Source organism: Bos grunniens, chromosome 26 (genome assembly GCF_055505025.1).
Source record: "Bos grunniens cultivar Pamir isolate PY7600 chromosome 26, Bosgru_T2T1.0, whole genome shotgun sequence".
Taxonomy (NCBI): Eukaryota; Metazoa; Chordata; class Mammalia; order Artiodactyla; family Bovidae; genus Bos; species Bos grunniens.
In genome coordinates, this window is record NC_141190.1 from 22,002,064 (window position 1) to 22,022,039 (window position 19,976).

The window sequence follows — 19,976 nt, forward strand, 5'->3', positions numbered from 1 at the left end:
ATAAAGATTAGGGGAACTTGCTTGACCTCCTTGCCCTTTTATTTGATGGCTATTCCCATACCCCTCACAGAGATCTTCGGTAGGGAAAGGGTGATGGGGAAGGGCAAATCCAGTAGAAAATCTGAGGTCCTAGTGGACTAAAACATGAAATGGGCTCTCAGGGTTTGAGAAACTAGAAAAGACCTTCCTCTCCCTTGAACAGAACACTGCTTGGGGCTGGGGGCTGGATGTGGTGACCCCGTTGAGGGCCATCTCTGAAAGTCCCTGTCCCTCACTGCTTCGGGGAATCATGAGAAAGTGCATACCAATCCCCAACTCCAGACCCTGGGTGTCCCCTTCCTGTCTTGGGAAGTGGGGGGCAGTGAGCTGGTGACACGACTACCCAGTAGCACCTTGTCCTTGACACTGAGTTTATCTGGAACAGGTAGAGCCTTAGTGACAACTGGGGAGGGAGACGCGAGGGAGGGGATCTGAGCCACCGGTGTGGAGAAAGCAAGGCAGGCAGGAGTGGGAGGTTCCTGAAGCCTAAAGAGATTAGTAGGTAAGGTCTGGGGGATGGCAGGAGGATTCTCCGAGGTCAGTGGGAAGAGTTACGGGATAACTGAAGAGAACCTGGGATTAGTATCAGGAGGCAGGAGGCTTGGAGAGAGGCCTGGGCTTGGGGTCAGCTGGAGAAGCCCGGCGTCAGCAGGAGGGGTCTGGGTTTGGGTGGGAAGGGCATTAATGGGAAGTTCTGGGAGGCAGCTGGAGTGCCGTCAAGGGGTCAGTGGGCAGGGGAATGGTCAGCAGGAAGCCGCTGTTCATTGAGGGCTGACGAGTCAGAGGGCAAGGGCAGTGGGCCAGGCTTGGGGACCCTGACCACAAGCTCCATGGGCTCCCGAGCCTTGTTTCGATAAGCCCGGCGGATGGTATCTACTGCCCGCTGGTGCGTCACCTGCTCCAGGCTCTCTCCATCCACGGCCACAAGCTCGAAGCCAGCCTGGGATGGGGGTGGGAGAATCACAGACCTCCCTTCTCAGGTCAACCCCACCCCACCCCCAACCTCTCACCTCCACCAGCTGGGACACTCCTCCCCAACTGGGCGGAGGGGATGGACAATGGGACTTTTGTGCCCGGAGCCGGATGGGGGCAGGGTGGGGCACAGACAATGGCCTTTTGTCCCTTGGGGCTAGGGGTGGAACAGGATGGGCCACCCTCAGGCCCAGGCTGGCATAAGGGCACAGATTTTCCCCTATGTCTGCTCAACCTGCAGGTTAACCCCCTGCTCCAAGCCTCCTCCCACGACCTAGTCTACACATGTCTGGCTGGAAGATGAGCATGCACTGGTCCTGCCCCCTGCCAGAATTCAGATCTGGGCCTAAAGAGTGGGTCTGGGTGCCCTTCACCCACCTGAAGGGCCCCGCTGAGGAAGGCGGCGCCCCCGGGGAAGATCTTTTCTATCTTCACCATGGGCTGTACCTTGGACTCAATGCCCCCAGAAATGCTGATGCCTAGTGAGAGGGAGAAATGCTGGGTGACAGTGCAGCCACATGCCTAAAGCCTAGAGCTCCCTGGAGAACCCAGGACCCATCCCCAAATAGAGAGCCCCCCAAGCCAACCCCCAGATTCTACTACTACTCCATCCTCAACTCACTCTAACCCCAAGCCTCCCAAATTTAGACCTTCCCAACTATACCCTGATTCTTTCCCTTGTCCCAGGTCCCCAAGTCACACCCCAAAACCAAGCCCACCAACCTCACCCACACCTGAGCCCCCACCCCCCACCAGGCCCAGTCCTGCCGGGACTCACCCAAGGACTGTTTCATCTTGGACAGTGTGACCGTCCTCAGCTCCCCACTAGGGACCTTCATGGCTGTCTCCTCAGCTGTCCTGCCAGTTCCATTCTCAGAGGGCCCTTGACCGCCCCCTGCCTTGGCCACCTGCCCATCCATAGGTCGTGGCAGAGGGGGCCTGGCTTTCCGAGGCTTGTGGTAACACCCATTGGCTGTGCTGGGAGTGGGGATGGGTGCCGGGGATGGCGAACGCCTGCGGCCGGGGGACTTGCCTCGGCCCCGGCTGCGGCTCTGGGCTGGGCCCTGGCTCCGGCTCTGCCGAGGGTCCTCTAGGGTCAACGGTTCGGTCAGCAGCCAGTTAGGCCTTGGGGGCCGGGGAGCCACGGGAGGTGGCTGAGGAGGGGGTGTGCAGGCACCTCGGCATGGGGTGAAGGCATCTACTGGCACGTCTTGGAGAGGGGGGATCCCTTTATGAGGGTGGCAGGGGACAGAGGCACCCAGGGAGACCTGGAGGCCCCCCAGCCGCTCCCTCAGCTCCCCATCATCTTCCTCTTCTGAGAAGCCGTTCACAGGAAGCAGGTAGAAGCCACCACGACTGTCTGGGGAAGAGGGCCAAGGTCAGGCCGCCCTCTCCTCAACAGCCCAAACTGCCTGGCCAGAGCCCAGTCCTCACTGTGTGGGGGTAGGGAGACCTGGGGGTGCTCTTACGGCAGTGTTACAACACTGCCCCAGCTCTATTGCAAAAGTATTTTAATACTTTCTATTGGAATAGTTACAGTTTTATCTTATCATGTCTGAGTAAAAATATGACTCCCACACCAAGCTGGTAACTTCTCAGAGATTATTGCATAGAATGAGATGATTTAACAAGTGAGTGGGTTTTAAAACCAATTAGTAAGTAAATAATAGTACAGATGGTTAGTGGACGTGATAAAAATGGTCCTGGCAGACGAGGGATTCCCTTCAGGGAACCACACCACAGGTATCTCTGAAGCCACGAAGTCCTATGTGGGAACAGGGATGTAACGCCCATTTTCCCTCCCCGAGTCCCCCTGGGGTGTGCCCCTCCCTGTGCTCTGGGACTCTGACTGACCAGGCACGGGAGTGATGAGGTGACGCTTGGGTCGTGTGTCTTGTCGGGTGGGTCTCAAGGCAGGAGGCCGAACTGGTTGGAGAGGAGAGCAGGTTAGGAACAAGGCTCCCTGAGGGACACAGCTGAAAGGGCCCAGGCATCTCTGCCCCTCTCCCCTGGGAGGCCCCCCACCCCCAGCCCCACTTGGGGCTCAGGAGCCTCAGTCCTGCCCCCTGGCTGCTGACCTGCCTGACTCTTGAGGGCCTCAAAAGCCTCCAGCTCCACAGGCATCACCATGCTGTCGAAGCGACCCAGGTCTGTGGGGGCCACCACACTCCTGGGGGAGGGTAAGAGATGAGGTGTGGTCAGGGCTCAGTTCCAGGGGGGTCTGGAGGGGCTTCCACCCTGGAGAGGTTAGGGTAGATATCGGGGGTCCCCTCCCTGCCCCCAAGCCCTCCCCACCTGATGTCCCTCAGCAGCAGCAGCTTTGCCGGCCTGTCCAGAATGGCCAGCAGGGGCCTCACTAGGTCCTCCACGCCGCCCTCATGCACGTACTGCAGAGAGAGGCACCACAGGTCAGGTAGCAGCAGGGATCTCCAGAGCCCGGTAAGGGGGCATGCCTGGGCATGCGGGGGTCCCCATGTTTAGGAAAGGTTCTCCCCCAGGCCTGGGCTGTCCACAGGATGGTCTTACTCGGTGACTGGGTGGAACGTGCAATAATAATGACAGAGCGGTAACAGCAACACCAGTAACAGCTTTAGGCCTTTTTCTAGGCCTTTTACACATGGTCTCCCACTTTGAGAGGTGACATCAGTTATTCCTGTTTTACAGATGAGGGAACTGAGGCTCAGAGAGGACTTTGCCCCAGGCCACACAGATGAGGAAGTGTGAAGAGAAATTGAAAATTGAGAAATCTGGCTCCTACCTACTACAGTACCGGAAAAGGATATGCAGGGAGTGGACTCTCCTCCCCACCCCCACCTCCCTGGCTGAAGGAAGGAATTTGAGCCAAAGGCTAGGCTGTGTGCCTGGCTGTCCCGGCTTGTGTCTGCATACAGACCGACAAATTAGGCTTTGTTCAAGGCTGGAATGGGGAGTTTGGGGAAGGAGTGGCCCTATAGAAAGTCTCTCCAGTCTTTAGCCAGGGCAGTGGAGGCATTTCTGCCTGGCACTGCCCGGATGCCTCCAGCCACACCCCACCGTCGCAAACTGACAATCTGAATACTGGGAGTCACCCAACTTGGATAGCACACCGCCCCCTAGTGCCACGACGGACACACACAGAGCATCCCTGGCAAGCACAGGACACTGGGAAACAGCACACCCTGGTGGCCAGAGCGAGACATTCATAAATAGCTGGAAATTAACCACACACAAAGTTGCGGGGACTCACACATACACATACCGACAATACACCCCCTTTTGTCTGGAGAGAGATGCACGTAATGGCAAAGAACCAATGACATATGTGCACACACTTCAAGTCCACAATCCTGCATTCAGCATCCACTAAGTGCCGGGTCCTGTACCGGGCAGTAGGGGCACAAGGACAAAGAGCCACCAACCCCAGTAAAATACAAACCCCTGGCGACGGCACAGAGGGAGTCTCCGAGGGGGGTGGGAAGATCAGAGTAAGCTTCACGGAGGTGGTGGCATTTACACTGACTCTTACAGATAAATGAAAGAAATACAAGAAAGTTGAGAAGAAAGGGTGGTGTGGAGTAATGGGTTCATAGAGGTTTAACAGGGCTTCCCCTATGGCTCAGTGGGTAAAAAATCCGCCTGCAATGCAGAAAACGCAGGACATGGGGGTTTGATCCTTGGGTCAGGAAGATCCCCTGGAGGAGGGCATGGCAACCCACTCCAGTATTCTTGTCTGGAGAATTCCATGGACAGAGGACACACACACACATGCACACAGGGTACATGAAGGGGCCTCCATATAGGCTGTGCGGGTTGGGACTACAGTGCAGGTGGTGCTCCTAGAGTTGCGCAGTCGTAACCTGTATAAATCATGTTACATGTTATACCCGGGGAAGATGATATGGTGACCATGGGAAAGCAGAGGTTAGTGAGCTGGGGAGTCAAATCAGGGAGCGCCTTGAATGTGAGGATAAGGAACTTGTACTCTATTCTGCCAAAGACAAGAGGCTGCAAGGGGGTTTGGGGAGTTTGTAAAGTGATCAGAGAGGTAGTTTATAATGCCTGGTCAGGAGATGGGGAGATGGCTCAGAGTGGGAGATAGAAGGGAGGCTTGGGGTTCAGGACCACACATTTAAGGGAGCTTTACTAATCATTCCAGCCAGGACACTACCCCAAAGGTCTGATCTCTTGGTATGGGTGGGGCTTGGGTCAGACTTGGGTGGTGGGCATTGCTCCCTAGGTGCTGCGGGGCTCTGGGAGAGGTCTTCCTGGTCTGGGCACGGTGGGAGGAGCAGAGGGATGGGGGAACAGCATCCAAAGAAACTGACACAGAGCTCCACCTGGTGGCCTGAGCCCAGAGTCACAGGCTTACAAAGACTTGGTACACTCCGCCCCACTTGGCAGTCTAAGTTGAGCATGACACTCAAGTGAATTTAGCCCAGAGGCCTTTAGCTGCCCCCAACATGCATCTCCATATGTAGCTCTGCTGTAAACCAAGCATTGGGAAAAGGATGAATGAATTACTGTGCCTCAGTCTCCAGGTGACATGCACACAGATACGATCATACAGTGCTGTTGTTTAGTCCCAAAAGTCTCAACTCTGCGACCCCATGGATTGTAGCCCACCATGCTCCTCTGTCCTGGGGATTTCCCAGCAAGAACACTGCAGTGGGTTGCCATTTCCTTCTCCAGGGGATCTTCCTGACCCAGGGATGGAACCTGTGTCTCCTGCATTGGCAGCTGGGTTCTTCACCACTGAGCCAACAGGGAAGCCCAAATTATGTAGTTAAGTCAACACAAACCCAGATAAACAAAAGTACACATCACACAGACATAACACAGCCCCACCCCGACCAAGGTGAGGGAGTGGGGGGGAACCACAAACAATTTCCTGAAACTCTTCCGTTTGCCCTGGTACAGAGGATCACGCATACACTGATGCAGATGCAGATAAGGGAACCCATCACAGGAAACCTGGGGCTTCTTGAGACAGAAGGATAGGAGAGGGACTTCCAGTTCTCCTGGAGGGGGTGACCTGTGCCTCCTACAGTCTCCCCAACATTCAGGCTACAAAGACTCCCTCAAATTTACCCTTGACCCTACGGTGGGAACTTCTGCTTCTGTCTGAAGTGGAAAGGAACAGTGTGAAACAGTGTAGATATTGAGGGAGGCTTGGGGTATGTTGGGAGAAGAAAAGATTACTTATTTGGGTAACAGGGGAGAGGCCAGGCCTGATGGCTGACCCAGAAGTGGAAGGAGCCATGAGCTGGGGAAGGCTGAGGTTTCGAAGAGAACAGAAAACAAAGCAGGTGACTGCAGGGACTGAGGTCCCAAACTCATCACCTGTCTGGTCTGGCTTCTTCTCTCCTCAGCTTAAATATTACCTCCTCTGGGAGGCCCTCCCAGACCACACCGTCTAGTTTGTGCCTCAGGTTATTTTCTCATGTCCTTTTCCTTCATAATACTTCACATGATTTGTCTCTATGGGTGCTTAGGTTCTAGTTACTATCTATCTTTCCTTCCTGACCGTGAACTCAGTGTGTGTGTCCATGTGTCTGTGTGCACTCCTGAGCAACCATGTCACAGGGGTGACTTCTGCTTTACTTACCACTGGGCTCACAGTGTTAAACCCAGATACTGGCCAGCAGATAGTGGCCTGAATGAGTGAGGGGTTGGGTGACTGAGTGACCAAGTACTGGGGCTGAGAGTGGGCTGGTGGCTCACCCGGGAGCAGTGGCGGGTGACAGCCAGCACCTCATCATCGGTCAGCAATCGCCGGGCCAGGTCCTGAATCAGGGGCCGACGGCTCTCCCAGGCCTGCACCCGCTCATCCACATTGGGCAGGTGGCTGGAGGGGCTCCCAGACCTGGCAGAGAGCAGAGCCCGACCCCTCTCCCGGTCTGCAGGGCGGGAGCAAAAGGATACAATGAAGGAGACAGGAGCCATCAGAAGCCAAGGCAGGGACTCCCCTCAGTGGGGTCAGACTCCAGAATAGACTGGCTAAGGGTCCCAGGTTCCCCAGGTGGAATCCCAGCCTAACCCGGATGTTCCCCACCATGGTCTCCCACAGCAATCTGCCCATCACTGGAGTTCCAATTCAGGCCTTTCAGCCCCCATCCTAGACCCCTAGCCCAGTATGCTCCTTAGTTGAGCCCTGGCCCAGAGCCCCTGGGCCCCCTGAATATGTACTGTCATACTAGTCTGTCCCCATTGGAGTTCTAGAAAGGCCCCCTCCCTCATCTCCCCAAAAATCTGTCTTTGGGAGTCCCAGCTTAAGCTCCAAGTCCTCAAAAAATGCACCCTAATATCTATGTGTAACCCTATATTTCTAGAAAGCATAGTCCAATTGTTTTAGTTGCCCCTAATGTGCACTTCTCAATCTGTCTGATACCCCATGCTTAACCATGAGTTTAGCCCAAAGTCCCTTAGCACCCCCAACATGCACCCCATCTGCAGCTCTATTGTAGACCAGGCTCAGAGGAGGGAAGCAAGCATTACCACGTCTCAGCCTCCAGGTGACAAACTTCTGCACGGGCCCCACTCCCCCTGCTAAGAAGAAGAAAGAGGCTCAGTTGTAGCCCTGGTCTCCCATCTGAAAATGGGGGTTGGGGACTCAGAACTGGCTGGATCGTGGGCTGGAATGGAGAGTTCAAGGCTGGAATGTGGTATGACTGGGAAGCAAGAGGCCAGGCTATTGAGGTGGGTCCTGAAGGCCAAGGTCAGGCCAGGAGCTTCATTCACAGGCAGTGGGGAGTTAGTAAAGGCTTTGGATCAAGAGAGGGCACAGTGTGTGCCCTGCTCATAGAGGTCCATTGGAAAGCATATGAATGGATGGAAGAACCCCAAGGGCAAATCACCTACCTTCAGGGCACAGAGAGAAAAAGAGGAGCCTTTGAAGGAGGGAGAGGAGTAGCCAGAGAACTGGGAAGAGAACCAGGAGAGAGAAGGGCCTTGGGGGCTGTGAAGAGAGAGATGAGTTTAGGGGGGGGTGGTTAGACTGCCCTGATTTGAAGGGATTGTCTCTCCCACAAGACCCAGGCAGGGGCTGGGCCCAGCCCCTTTTTGCCTACCCAACATTCACTCTCCCTTCTAGAAATAGCACCCTGATTTCACCAGGGGATCCATCCCATCCCCCACCCCCAGCATTCTCAGTCCCTGTACTCCAGGGTGGACACATGACCCAGGCTGGCCAATGAAAGCACCCTCTCTCTCTCCCAGGTCACAAGTGATGTGTTGGGCATGTGATCCCAGCTGGGCCAATCAGAGCCTGGGACATCATCTGGAACTATTTAAGGAGAGGCTCTTTCCCCCGGGTTGCTAAGCGACAGTGGCCTTCTTACCTTCAAATGGCAAAGCCAGCAAGATGATGAAGACAAACCAGGGGAAAGAGGAACCAAAGGATGAAGAGTGCAGGTGGCTGAGGAGACTGTTTAAACCTTTAGACCCAGTTTACATCCATAGCTGAACCAAGAAGTGCTTTTTGAAGCTAGCTTCAATTAAGTTTTTCTCACAGACAACCCCAAGAGTCTCAACTTATTCACTTTTGGTCCAGCCTTTGAATCTCACCAGAGAGAAGAGATTCTTTCTGGAAGAGTCCTCAGGAAGCCTTTAACATGAGTGAAGCCTGTCTAGGCCCTCCTGCCTGGGCCTTGATTTAGAAATGGCCTTGCTCTAACTGGCTAAAGCCAGTTCAGGTTCGATCCATGATACAGGGTACTCGGGGCTGGTGCACTGGGATGACCCAGAGGGATGGGATGGGAAGGGAGGTGGGAGGGGGGTTCAGGATGGGGAACACATGTACACCCATGGCAGATTCATGTCAATGTATGGCAAAACCAATACAATATTTTAAAGTAAAATAAATAAATAAAAATAAAATAAAAAAATAGAACTGGCTAGAGCCTGTGGAGCTCTGGCCAGGGGAGATGAAGCCAAATGCCCTAGGAAAGGAGTGCCCTGACTCCCAAGAGCACCAAGAGCATGGGCATCTGACCCAAGGTCTTCTTGTCTGTGCTGACTCTTATCAGTTTTCCCGTCTGTAAAATGGGAAGATGAGGCAGTACAACAAAGACCACTACATATTCTGAGCACCTACTGTATGTCAGACCATGTACTAAGTGATTAACATACACTGATTCACTGATTCATCATTATTCCTAAAGAAATAGTATTGCGTGTGTGTATGCTAAGTTGCTTCAGTCGTGTCAGATTCTTTGCAACCCTGTGGACCGTAGACCACCAGGCTCCTCTGTCAATGGGATTTCCCAGGCAAGAATACTGGAGTGGGTTGCCATTTTCTTTCCCAGGGGATCTTCCCGACCCAGGGATCTAACCCATATCTCCTGCATTGGCAGGCAGGTTCTTTACCACTAGCACCAACAGGTATTATTACTCCTATTTTACTCTTGTGGCTTGCAGGGCAAGGTGGTGGCTCACAGCTAGGATGAGGCAGTGTGGGATTTAGACTCAGAGCTGTGGAATAGCAAGTCGACTTTTCCTCTGTCCTCCCATCTGACCCGTGTACCTACCTTTCTCCAGGTCCAGGCGAGGACGGGGCTTGGCTGGGCTCCTGCTGTCCAGCGTCCAGGCCTCTCTGTGCCCATCCCCTGCCAGCCGCCCCTGCCGCCCTCCCTTGAAGAAGAGGTTCATCAGGGTCTTGGAGCGCTGCAGGGCCCCCTTCTCCCCAGGGGACCCTGACTTCTCCTTCCTCCGCTGCTTCTTCTCCTCTGCAGACAGGAGGGAGGGGTGGGCAGAAGGGAAGGACTAGGGGCAGGGGTGTGGAGAGGGGCAGAGAGAAGGGAGAGTCGGGGGCAGACAGGATCTGCAGCCGTGTGGGGAGGTGGGGATGAAGATGGGGATGGGGTTCCTCTTCCAACTTCCCACCCCTTCCCCACCCACAGCTCCAACTATGTGAGGACTGTGTGTACGTGTGTGTGTGTGTGTGTGTGTGTGTGTGTGTGTGTGTGGACAGGTCTGGGAACCTAAGGATGGAGGGTCTGGGTTAGGGCTGGTTTGGGTCCCAGGACTAGTTTAAAATGGAACCCAAAGCAGGATCTAAGTGTGTTCTGGAGCTGTGGCTGGGCAAAGCCTGGTGCAAAGGAAAGTTTGGGGCCCAGGACAGGGTGCAAGACAGATTTTGGACCCAGAGCTTTTGGGGGGAGCAGCAGCAACCTGTCCCCCACGTACCCCACAAGGTCAGGTGGCTCTGGGAGCGGGTGATGGGGGGCCGGGGTCGGCTGAGGGCCAGCAACAGAGCAGTCTTGGGGGACTCAGAGAGTGCAGAGTCAAGGTGGCGGGTGGGTGGCGGGTCGTCGGAACGGATGGCGGTGTCCCTGAGGATGACTGTGGGCCGCACGCTGCACCAGGTCTCCACGAGGCTCCCCGCATCGGGCTCCGTCTGCATGGCTGTGTCCGCCCGCCCCCAGCCCGGGCCCCAGCTGCCGGGCTCCTCAGGCCCCAGGCAGACATCCATGCGGTCCGAGGGTAGGGAGCCCTCGGCCGAGCTGTAGGGGGCACTGGAGGTGAAGGAGGAGACGCTGGAGCTGCTCTCCGAGGTGGGGGACAGCTGCTGCAGCACCCCGTTGCTCACTGCAGGCAGTGGGGAGGGCAGGGACATCTCAGAGGTCTGGCCCGGTGGCTTTGAGGCCCTGCTGGGGCTGCAGACCACTCGTGGGCTTGGAGTGGAAGTGCTGGGCAGCAGCAAGGTTGTGAGCATGGGGTCTCGGGAACCAGCCACTACTCAGCAGTCCTGCTAACTGGTTGCGGGACCTTAGGCAAGGCACTTCTCCAACCACCCCGGACTTGCCCCCAGGAGAGCCTGGATCAGAACCTGCAACTTCTTAGAGAGGAGCCCAGAGACAGGAGTCCTGAGGAGATTTTGGTGCCCCTCCCACTTATTCTTCAGAGAACCCAGTTCCACTTTAGGGCCCTTTCCCTCCAACCTAGGGGAGCTGGTCACTTACGTCGGTCCAGCCAACAGTACTCAGAGACCATCTCCTTGTAGGCAGGGTACCGGCCGGTCTCCTGGGGAGGGTATGGTGAGGATAGGAGGGCAGAGGGGAGTGAGTGAGCAGGGAGTGGGAAGGGAGGGTAAGAACACGGGAGCAATAGGATAGGAGTCAACTTTTCAACCCAATTACTCTGCTCTGAGCTTATCATACTCCAGCGACACCACCCGCTTCATTTCTGAATGTGCCAACTTCCTCTACACTTTAGGGCTTTGCACGTGCTGTGTCTTCTGCCTGAATTCTCTTCCTTCAGCTCATCTTATGGCCAGCTCTTCAGGTGTCTCCTCCTTAGATCCCCCTGGCTAAAAGGGCCTTCCCAGATTAACCCATCCCACCTCTCCATCAATTTCCTTACAACAGCCGTCACAATCCACATGCATCTAGTCTGTCTGTTTCCCTCCAGCAGCAGAGACCTTGTCTATCTTTTTCACTGTTGTCACCCAGTACCTGGCATAATGGCTGTCATATAGTAGGTGCTCAAAAGTATTGAGTGAATGAATGAGGGCAGAGTGGGAGAAGGGGAATGTTTGGGATAATTTGAGAGGAAGGAAGGGGACAAATGGGATGTAGGAGAGGTGGGAAATAGAGGTGGTGGGGGGATGGCAGAGGAGGCACTGAATGGTGAGAAGGATGAAGGCTCAGAAAGGAGAGGACCAGGGCAGGGGCCAGGGTTGGGGCCTGGGGAGAGGAAGACATCACCTCCTGTGGGACCCAGGGTGAGAAGGACTTGATCCTTAGGCAAGTGTGAGACCCACATGAATAATGAATTCAGGTACCTCCCCTGAAATCCAATCTCTGTCCTGCCCTGTGCCCTAGGACACCCACCATCCAGGTCCTGGTCCTACCAGGTCACCTTCTGGGCAGGATATTTTCTCCTTACCCTCCAAGACCACCACTCATACAAAAGGGCACTGGCCACTGCACCTGGGGTGGGGGGGGCAGGCTGAAACCAGGTCCTGCTACTGATCAGCTGTGTAAATGACTGATTCCTGAGTTTCTTTGCCTTTCTGAGCCTCAGTTCCTTCTTCTGTGAAGAGAGATGAGGACAATGCCTGCCTTGCCTCTCAGGAGGCTGTGGAAATTCACAAGTTGCACAGCAATGGGCAGCATTAAGTGCTAGACTGGTCTGGGAAGTCCTTCCTAGAGTCTGTCCTCTCCCTGACTCCCACAGTCCTGCCCACCTTGACGGTCAGCATGATGTGTGTCTGACCCTTCAGCACCTCCACGGCCTGGCTGTGGCTGATGTTGTCGAACCTGACACCGTTGGCCGCCAGGACCTGGTCTCCCACCTTGATGCCGTTCTCCTCGGCCAGTCCACCGTGGTCCACTCTGGGGTCAGGAAAGAGGCAATCTGATGCCTTCCTTCATTCCCCGTTCCAGACTCTTCACTTGAACACAGGGATGACCTGGTCAAACTCCTTGACCCTCCTCCTGGGGAGCCCCGGCCCCTCTCCAGATCCTATCCCTAACCTAGGTCACCAGGACATGTCTTTGGCCAGGATCCACTTGCTGATGCACCCCCAGGTCCCAGCCTGACTCCGTTTCATCCCCTGCCCCAGTCTCACTTGGACACATAGATGCCCAGGCCAAACTCCTTGCCCCCACGGATGTTGAAGCCCAGGCAGAAGTCATCGGAGGTTGTGTAGAGGTGGACGATGCGCCGTGCACCGTCCTCTGAGCTGCTTTCGGAGGGTGTTGAGCTGCACTTTTCTACCACCAGTCGCCGATTGACCACATCCACCCTGGACAATCACAGGGGGCCCTCAGCCTGGGCCCTCATCTACCACCCACCCCTCTCCTCCCAGCAGCCAAGACAATTGCACAGGAAAGGAGGAACTGCTTTGGGGGGCCTGAGATCTTCACTGGGACATAGATTTCATCAAATTAGGGAAACCATGGAAATCTTTCTTTATTGAGCAGTTCTAACTGCCAAGCCCCATTTTAAATCCTCCCCAGGCCCAGGAGGGAGGATACTATATTTTCCTCAGGCCCAAGGCAGCAACAGCTTGGGCTTCCCAGGTGGCACTTGTGGTAAAGAACCCGCCTGCCAATGCAGAAGATGTAAGAGATGCAGGTTTGAACCCTGGATCGGGAAGATCCCCTGGAGGAGGGCATGGCAACCCACTCCAGTATTCTTGCCTGGAGAATCCCATGGACAGAGAAGCCTGGCAAGCTGTGGTCCATGGGGTGGCAAAGAGTCAGACACCACTGAAGTGACTTAGCAGGCACACACGAAACTGCCAGGCTCCATTTTAAATCCTCTCTGGGCCGGGGAGAGAGATACTGCCCTGTCTCCAGGTCTGCGGCAGCTACAGCATAGAGGGGCAGGGTCACTGGGGTCTGAGACAGTAGCGTTGGGAGGAGGGCTGGGGGAAAGACACAGCCTTTTCTCATTTCAAGGTCAGACCATTAGATCCCTGTGTTTCCAGTACCAGGGGATGGGAAGAGCAGAAGCCCTGGACTCTAGGTCTCTCCCACCATGGCTCTGGGTGGTGGTGCCGGGCTGGGGGTTGAGGCCAGGCCTGCTCACCATGTGGTCTTCTCCTTGGAGAACTTGATGCCCGGCACTCGGCCCATGCGTCTCACCATCATGTGCAGGCGGCTGCTGCCAGTCAGCACCTTCACAGCGCTGCCCATTGTGGTGCTCTCCAGGCTCAGCCCATTCACCTCGGTGATCTTGTCTCCCACGCACAAGCCAGCCCGCTCTGTATCAGGGGAGGGGGTGGTGGGCAGGGGCCCCTGGGGAGAAGTCCCCCGGGTTAAGGCTGAGCCTCTCCCATCCCTGAAGCTCCCTGGGATACAGTTTCTTCGATGAGATTGGGATCCCTAGGTAGGGTCTGAGTATTAGCCCATCGGACCAAGGACCTATTCATTAGCCCCTTTCATCTCCCCACTGGATCAGCCCCTCCAAAACTGAGGGTCCTCTCCTCTCATCCCTGCCAACAGCTCCGCATACCACCAAAGTGGGGGGGTCACATCCTAAGCCAGGATTTCACCCATGGGGTCCCGCTCACCTGCACTGCTCCCCTCCTCCACTTTGCTGACGAAGATGCCCAGGCCGTGCTCAGAGCCGCCCCGCACACTGAACCCCAGCCTCCCAGCTGGACTCTTCTCCACTCGAACTGCATGGATGATGTCACTTTCATCGCTGTTGGCTGATGGCGGTGGGGACACAGGCATGACTCCCCTGCCCATTCTGGGCACAGAGGGTCCCTGAGTACCCTAACTTGGGGCCTGCAAAGGCTGGGTTGCTGGGCACAGCCACCCAGGACCCTAAATGTGGGCTGCTGCTGCTCCTGCTAAGTCGCGTCAGTCGTGTCCAACTCTGTGCGACCCCATAGACGGCAGCCCACCAGGCTCCCCTGTTCCTGGGATTCTCCAGGCAAGAACACTGGAGTGGGTTGCCATTTCCTTCTCCAATGCATGAAAGTGAAAAGTGAAAGTGAAGTCGCTCAGTCGTGTCCGACTCTTAGCGGCCCCATGGACTGTAGCCTACCAGGCTCCTCCGTCCATGGGATTTCCCAGGCAAGAGTACTGGAGTGGGGTGCCATTAGGCAGCTAATTTCTGAGTCCTCTCTGGGTGATTTTGAGATCATGGCAGGAAGGCTGTGGGAGCAGGCAGAACAGAACTCCATGCTAGAAGACACTGTTTTCTTTCCTTTATAATGTAGGGTGTGTGTGTGTGTGTGTGTAATCCTTACTAAGTTTCCCATACTCTCTGGGACAGGCCAAATTCTAAAAAACCCTGCCACTCAGAGTCAGATGGATGAAAAAGATTCCATTCTATGAGGCACAGTCGAGGGAATCTGGGCTCTCTGGCTTACAGCAGAGACAAGCCTATCTTCAAATAGTTGAAGAACTATTCTATAAAAGGCATTAGATATTTTTGTCTGTGTAACCCCTAGGGCAGAACCAAGCCCACACACTGGAGTTATACGGAGGAGATTTAATAAGGGAAAACTTTCTTTAAAACCTTTAGCTGGCAGACAATGGAATGAATTTTCCATGAAAGATAGTGAATTCCTCATTATTTGGAGGCATAGAAGCTGATAGTAAATCCCTGTCTGGGATGTTGTGGAAGGATCCCTGAGGCTCCTTTTACCTTGTAGACTTTGTGATTCTCGAGGTGAGGGTACTAGGAGCTCTTTGGCTACATGAGGAGAGAAACCCAAAACACCACCATGCGCCTAGAGCATAGAAGTGGTTCTCTCCATCAGTGACAGGGAAAGTCAGAGGAGGGGAACTTTAGGGACCAGAACTATTGGGGAAGGCTTCTTGGAAGGTGGGATTTGGGTGGGTGGAGGGGAAGGGAAAGGCACTGATGAAGGGATGGAGTGAGCAAAGGCTCAGAGGTGGTCTTCTGGTTAGAGAAGAGTGAGGGGACTGGAGGGGTAACTTGGGTCCCAGGTGGGAAGGTGAGAGTTCTTGGGTGAGGCTTACTCAGAGGTGTTTGAGAGGGGAAATCACACATACACACACACACACACACACTCGATCTAAGAGAAATCAAGTTACAGTGCATGAGCAGAGTGTCTCTGGAAGAAATCCCCAAGGGCAGCCTGCAGTCAGGGACAGTGCAGGACAGAGGCATGAGAGGCACTGGGGCTTCCTAGCTGATTCTATCTGCACAGGTCCCAGGACCTTCTCAGCCCAGACAAGGAGACTTTTGCTCTCCTGCCCTCCGATTCTCTTTCTCCTCATTCCCTCCCGGAGAGCCAGCTTCCTGGGCCAGGGGGATGTCAAAATCTGGGTTTCGAGCCTAGGAGCTTGGGGCCCCTGAAGAGGGAAGTTTCTCTACCTCCAGTGCCCTAGCCCTGCCACCAGGCATCTCTCCAGATACCCAGCAGCCTCACTATCTCCTCACTTTCACCTCTGTCTCCTTTAATCCATTCTATACACAGTCATGCCTTTGCCCTGATTAAAAACCTCAATGCCTGCCCCCGCTTCTAGAAGGAGCTGCACATTCCTTCCATGCCCAATAAGGCCCTCCCTGGTTTCCTTCTGCCCACCTCTCAACACTCACCCCTGGCCACCCTCCCTGGCCTCATGACCTTGGGCCACACTGACCTCCTCCCTGTTCCTCTCACCAGCCAGTCCTTTCTGTGTGCCCTCTGCCTGGGGTGCTCTTGCCCAGGCCTTCGTAAAGCCACCTCCTATTTCCAGTTCTCCTGGCTTGGGTGCCACTTTCTGAGAGAAGACTTCCTGGGCAATCCTGCTGAAGAACAGCCCCTCCCCCTCCTCCCAGGGAGTCTCAAAATTGGTCTCAAAGCGAGCTCTCCAGATCAGCATCAGCAGCCCCTGGAAAATTATCACACATGTGAATTTGGAGTTTTACCACAAACCCACTGAATCAGATGCTCTGAGTGCAGGATCCAGTAATCTTTTCATGAGCCCCCAGGCAATTCTGATGTATTCTGAAGTTTGATAACCACTACTCTATCCTATCATCCAAATTAATACCTTTAAGATTATTACCATCCTTTCTCATTATTTGTTCATTTGTAATATTATTTATTCTCACTCTCTTTTCACTGGACTATAAGCTCAATTATGGTAAAGTGAAAAACTGAAGTCTCTCAGTCATGTCCTACTCTTTGCGACCTCATGGACTGTAGCCTAAGATGCTCCTCTGTCCATGGGATTTTCCAGGCAAGAGTGCTGGAGTGGATTGCCATTTCCTTCTCCAGAGGGTATTCCCGACCCAGGGATTGAACCCGGGTCCCCTGCATTGTAGGCAGACACTTTACCATCTGAGCCACGAGGGAAGTCAATCATGGTAGGGACTTAGTAATTCTTTCCACCAAGGTATTCCCCGTATGTTGCACAGTGCTTGATATTTGCTAAGTCTTTAAAAAAAATTTTTTTTTGGCCACACTGCACAGCATGTAGGATCTTTTTTCCTCAACTAGGGGTCAAACCCGTGCCCTCTGCAGTGGCAACATGGAGTCTTAACCACTGGATCTCCAGAGAAGTCCCTGCTAAGTCTTTTTTTGATGAATGAAATAATAACCAGAACAATGAATAAATGAATGAGTTAGGAGAGCAAGAAGAAGGGGCTGGTTGGGATTAAAGACAATGCCATTTTCTCTGGGACCCAGCAAGTTTGAGGAGCTGGTGGGAACTCTCGAGGACAATGTGGGTAGCAGTGTTCCCCTTTCTACTGTGTCTCCCTCATCAGTTATGTTAGGCCTCTGGAAGGGTCTAAAGAATAACATATAAAATAACATGGGGGAGGGGCTCCAGCCTGTGGTGAGTTGGGGGATGTTTGTGCTCAGGTAGAGGGGACAATTCTGAGCTCACATGCTCCCAACCCAGACAGACCAATTGGTTGGACTGATGCCCTAGTCCTTCCGTCATTGCTAAGGGAGGCTGCTCTCCTGACTGCACTGGGGCATGGGGTGAGGGAGAGAGCACTCATGGAACTGCTGGAAGAGGCTCTTCAGAGGGACAGTGTGCATCATAGTCGAGCATGGAGTGTGCGGGGGGGAGGTACAGGTGTAATTCTAATACGATGGGATTTGCAGGAGCTGTACTGCAGTGCCTCCCTTCTGCTCCTCCGTGTCTCCTAGTTCATCTGGGGACTCCAGCTCCATGTCCAGAATGACATACTGCCTTGCTGCTCACCTGAAAGTGAGGCCAGAGTGGCGGACGACGGGGGTGAGCGTGCTGGGCCACTGGCGTGGGAAAGCCTGCTCTCTGAGCAGCATATTCCACTCCTGCCCTTGTGGCCGGGCAGGGGACAGAGGGGCCCAGTGAGGTCAGAGGGAACAGCAGGGTCTGAAAGGTCCAGTCTGAGAGCCAGCCAGGGGAACTCTGCTGGCTGAGAGAGGAGGGCAGCTGGAGATACTTATCTGGTTCTGCTCAGGGAAAGCCCATGCCCAGGGAGGCCCCCTCCCCTGCTGGTAGGCAAGGTCCTGCCTGGTTCACTGGCTTTTTGTCGCCTCACATCTGTCACTGCACCAGGCTGTCTCCTAAGTGCCCACCTGCCATATTCCACACTTTTCATTTCAACCTTGCCTGTGATATCTCTACCCCACTACCAGCTGCTACCATGGCTCCATCTCCAAGCCCTGCTACACTGGAAATTTCTGGAAGGTGAAAATTGAGACTTAGTTCCCTGTAAGTTCCCCTCAGGACCTAATGAGAGCTGGTATAAGATAGGTGTGCCATGAAACGGCACTAAGCAACTGCATAAGATTAGGTGTCCCTCTCCCTCGGGGCCCAGACCTGGGCTCCGTGCTGACCCTCGACCCCTCCCCGCTCTTGCTAAGGGAGCATCTTCCAGTCTACCTTTGTCTCCATCCTCTGCGCCTGAAGCCTTTAATTCTGTCTGTCCGTCTGGACACTGACTCCCACAGCCCAGCATAGAGCTGGGCACACAAAGGGCGGGTTGATGAAGAATGTCTTTCTCCATGCTGTCCCATCCCCCAAAAGTCATACTCAGATGAGCCTGGAGAAAGGAAGAATCCACAGGAGGGAGGGGGCCAATTTAATATTTGGCCTTGCTTACTTGGGGGCTAGCATACCACACACCCCTTCTTCGGCTCCATGCCCAGACCTCCCAGCTCTGACCTCTCCACTATCTTGCAACACTGAAAAACCGGTCTGAAGATGAGAAAAGGATAGACGAGGAAGAATCTATGGGTTACCAGAGGCCCTCTCTCTCCCTGCATCCCTAGGACTCCCCACCCACGCTGGCTCTCCCTTCACCTACTTAAGCCTGCTGTCCCCTACCCACCCTGGTAGTTCCCAGCCCTGCCCCCACCTTCGATAGGGGAGTTGATGAGGATGACTCGGCCCATGGGCGATGAGGCTCGGATTCCACGGTGGGGCCCATTCAGCAGCCGTTGCTTTCTCAGCAGATATCGTGTTGCGGAGCCCGACTCGCTGCCCAGGTGGCCTCGGGAGGAGAGGGAGCTCAGAGAGCTGGAGCTTAGGTCTCCAAGACCCAGCGGGTTGAAGCCCACTGCAAAACCATGTGCCATGCTGGCTAGATTGGAGTGGTGCCCTGCAGGTCCGGAAGGAACCTGCTGACCCTCGAGAGGAGGGCCCCCCACGCCTGGGGCTCCATGAGCCTTCTGTGCCAACCGGGGTCTCAAGGACTGGGAGCCCCCAACCTCTGCTTCTCCTCAGGAGTCGGTGCTCCAGGCCTGCACAGGAAGAGCAGGGATTGGGGAAGGGGTGTAAATGCTGCCCCTGATGCCCCCCAGGACCTCCACCCGCTCTCCCCATGGCTTGAGCATCCTGCTCAACCCTTAGGTCTCTCACCTCTCCCACCCCTGGCTAGAGAACTGCCCATTTCAGGCACCATTGTGGACTTTGAAGCCATTTATACAACAAAGTGGGTGAGAACCTCTCTTTTACCCCTAGTTCCTGCTCTCAGCTGAGTCATCTACTCAGGTAGGTCTCCAGTCCTCAGTAGAGGGTGAGAGAGTGGGGATGGGATTATTGCCCGCCCTAGGGCTGCAAGCACTGTGAGAGATTTGGGCCAGGACAGTTCACTGCACCACCTCTCCTGTGTATGTGGGCTGGGGGCCAGTCCCAGGGGCTGAGGCCCCCAGGGACTTCAGAACCTGGGACAGCTGCAGCCAAGGGCCCCAGAGATCTCCAAGCCCCAGGCTGCAGTCTCCTCTGTCCCCGCTTCTCTTGGGTCTAAAGAGGTGCATGAACCTCTCCCAGACTTGGGGACGGGACCTGCTGCTGAGAATCCCACCCACAACACCCCATGCAAAACCTCGGGCCAAATCCCGCAGAGCAGTTCCAGAATCCAGAATGCAGCAGCCCACCCTCGGGCTCCATCCTTCCCGTCCCCCCTCACCTTCTCGCGCTTGCGGCAGCCGCCGGCCTCGCCCGCCTGCAGGCGCGAAAAGAGAGCAGCGGCCCGGGAATCCCCGCCCACGCCCCGCCAAGTCTGCAGGAATAGGGCTGGCCCGCTCAGCCTCGGGCTTCCATTGGCTGGGAAGGCCGCCAGTCACTCCCTCC

General features: G+C 55.0%; 1 protein-coding gene across 3 annotated transcripts; it reads right to left on the reverse strand.

Moving 5' to 3' along the window:
- Nucleotides 1–21: 21 nt before the first annotated feature.
- Nucleotides 22–19,891, reverse strand: PDZD7 (PDZ domain containing 7). Of its 3 annotated transcripts, XM_086379552.1 has the most exons (18): nucleotides 19,813–19,891; nucleotides 18,760–19,144; nucleotides 14,009–14,149; nucleotides 13,525–13,699; nucleotides 12,560–12,736; nucleotides 12,176–12,323; nucleotides 10,950–11,010; nucleotides 10,174–10,575; nucleotides 9,516–9,713; nucleotides 7,849–7,908; nucleotides 7,486–7,536; nucleotides 6,712–6,887; nucleotides 3,307–3,398; nucleotides 3,090–3,181; nucleotides 2,866–2,937; nucleotides 1,790–2,371; nucleotides 1,390–1,490; nucleotides 22–979 (listed from the first exon to the last, which is right to left on the reverse strand). In XM_086379552.1, the coding sequence occupies exons 2-18, from the start codon at nucleotides 18,977–18,979 to the stop codon at nucleotides 764–766; spliced, it is 2,964 nt and encodes a 987-aa protein (XP_086235678.1). In that variant the 5' UTR covers nucleotides 18,980–19,144; nucleotides 19,813–19,891; the 3' UTR covers nucleotides 22–763. The 3 variants fall into 3 exon arrangements, with proteins under 3 accessions (XP_086235678.1, XP_086235676.1, XP_086235677.1); XM_086379550.1 differs by lacking the exon at nucleotides 7,849–7,908; XM_086379551.1 differs by lacking the exons at nucleotides 22–979; nucleotides 1,390–1,490; nucleotides 1,790–2,371; nucleotides 7,849–7,908 and adding an exon at nucleotides 2,600–2,776.
- Nucleotides 19,892–19,976: the final 85 nt, after the last annotated feature.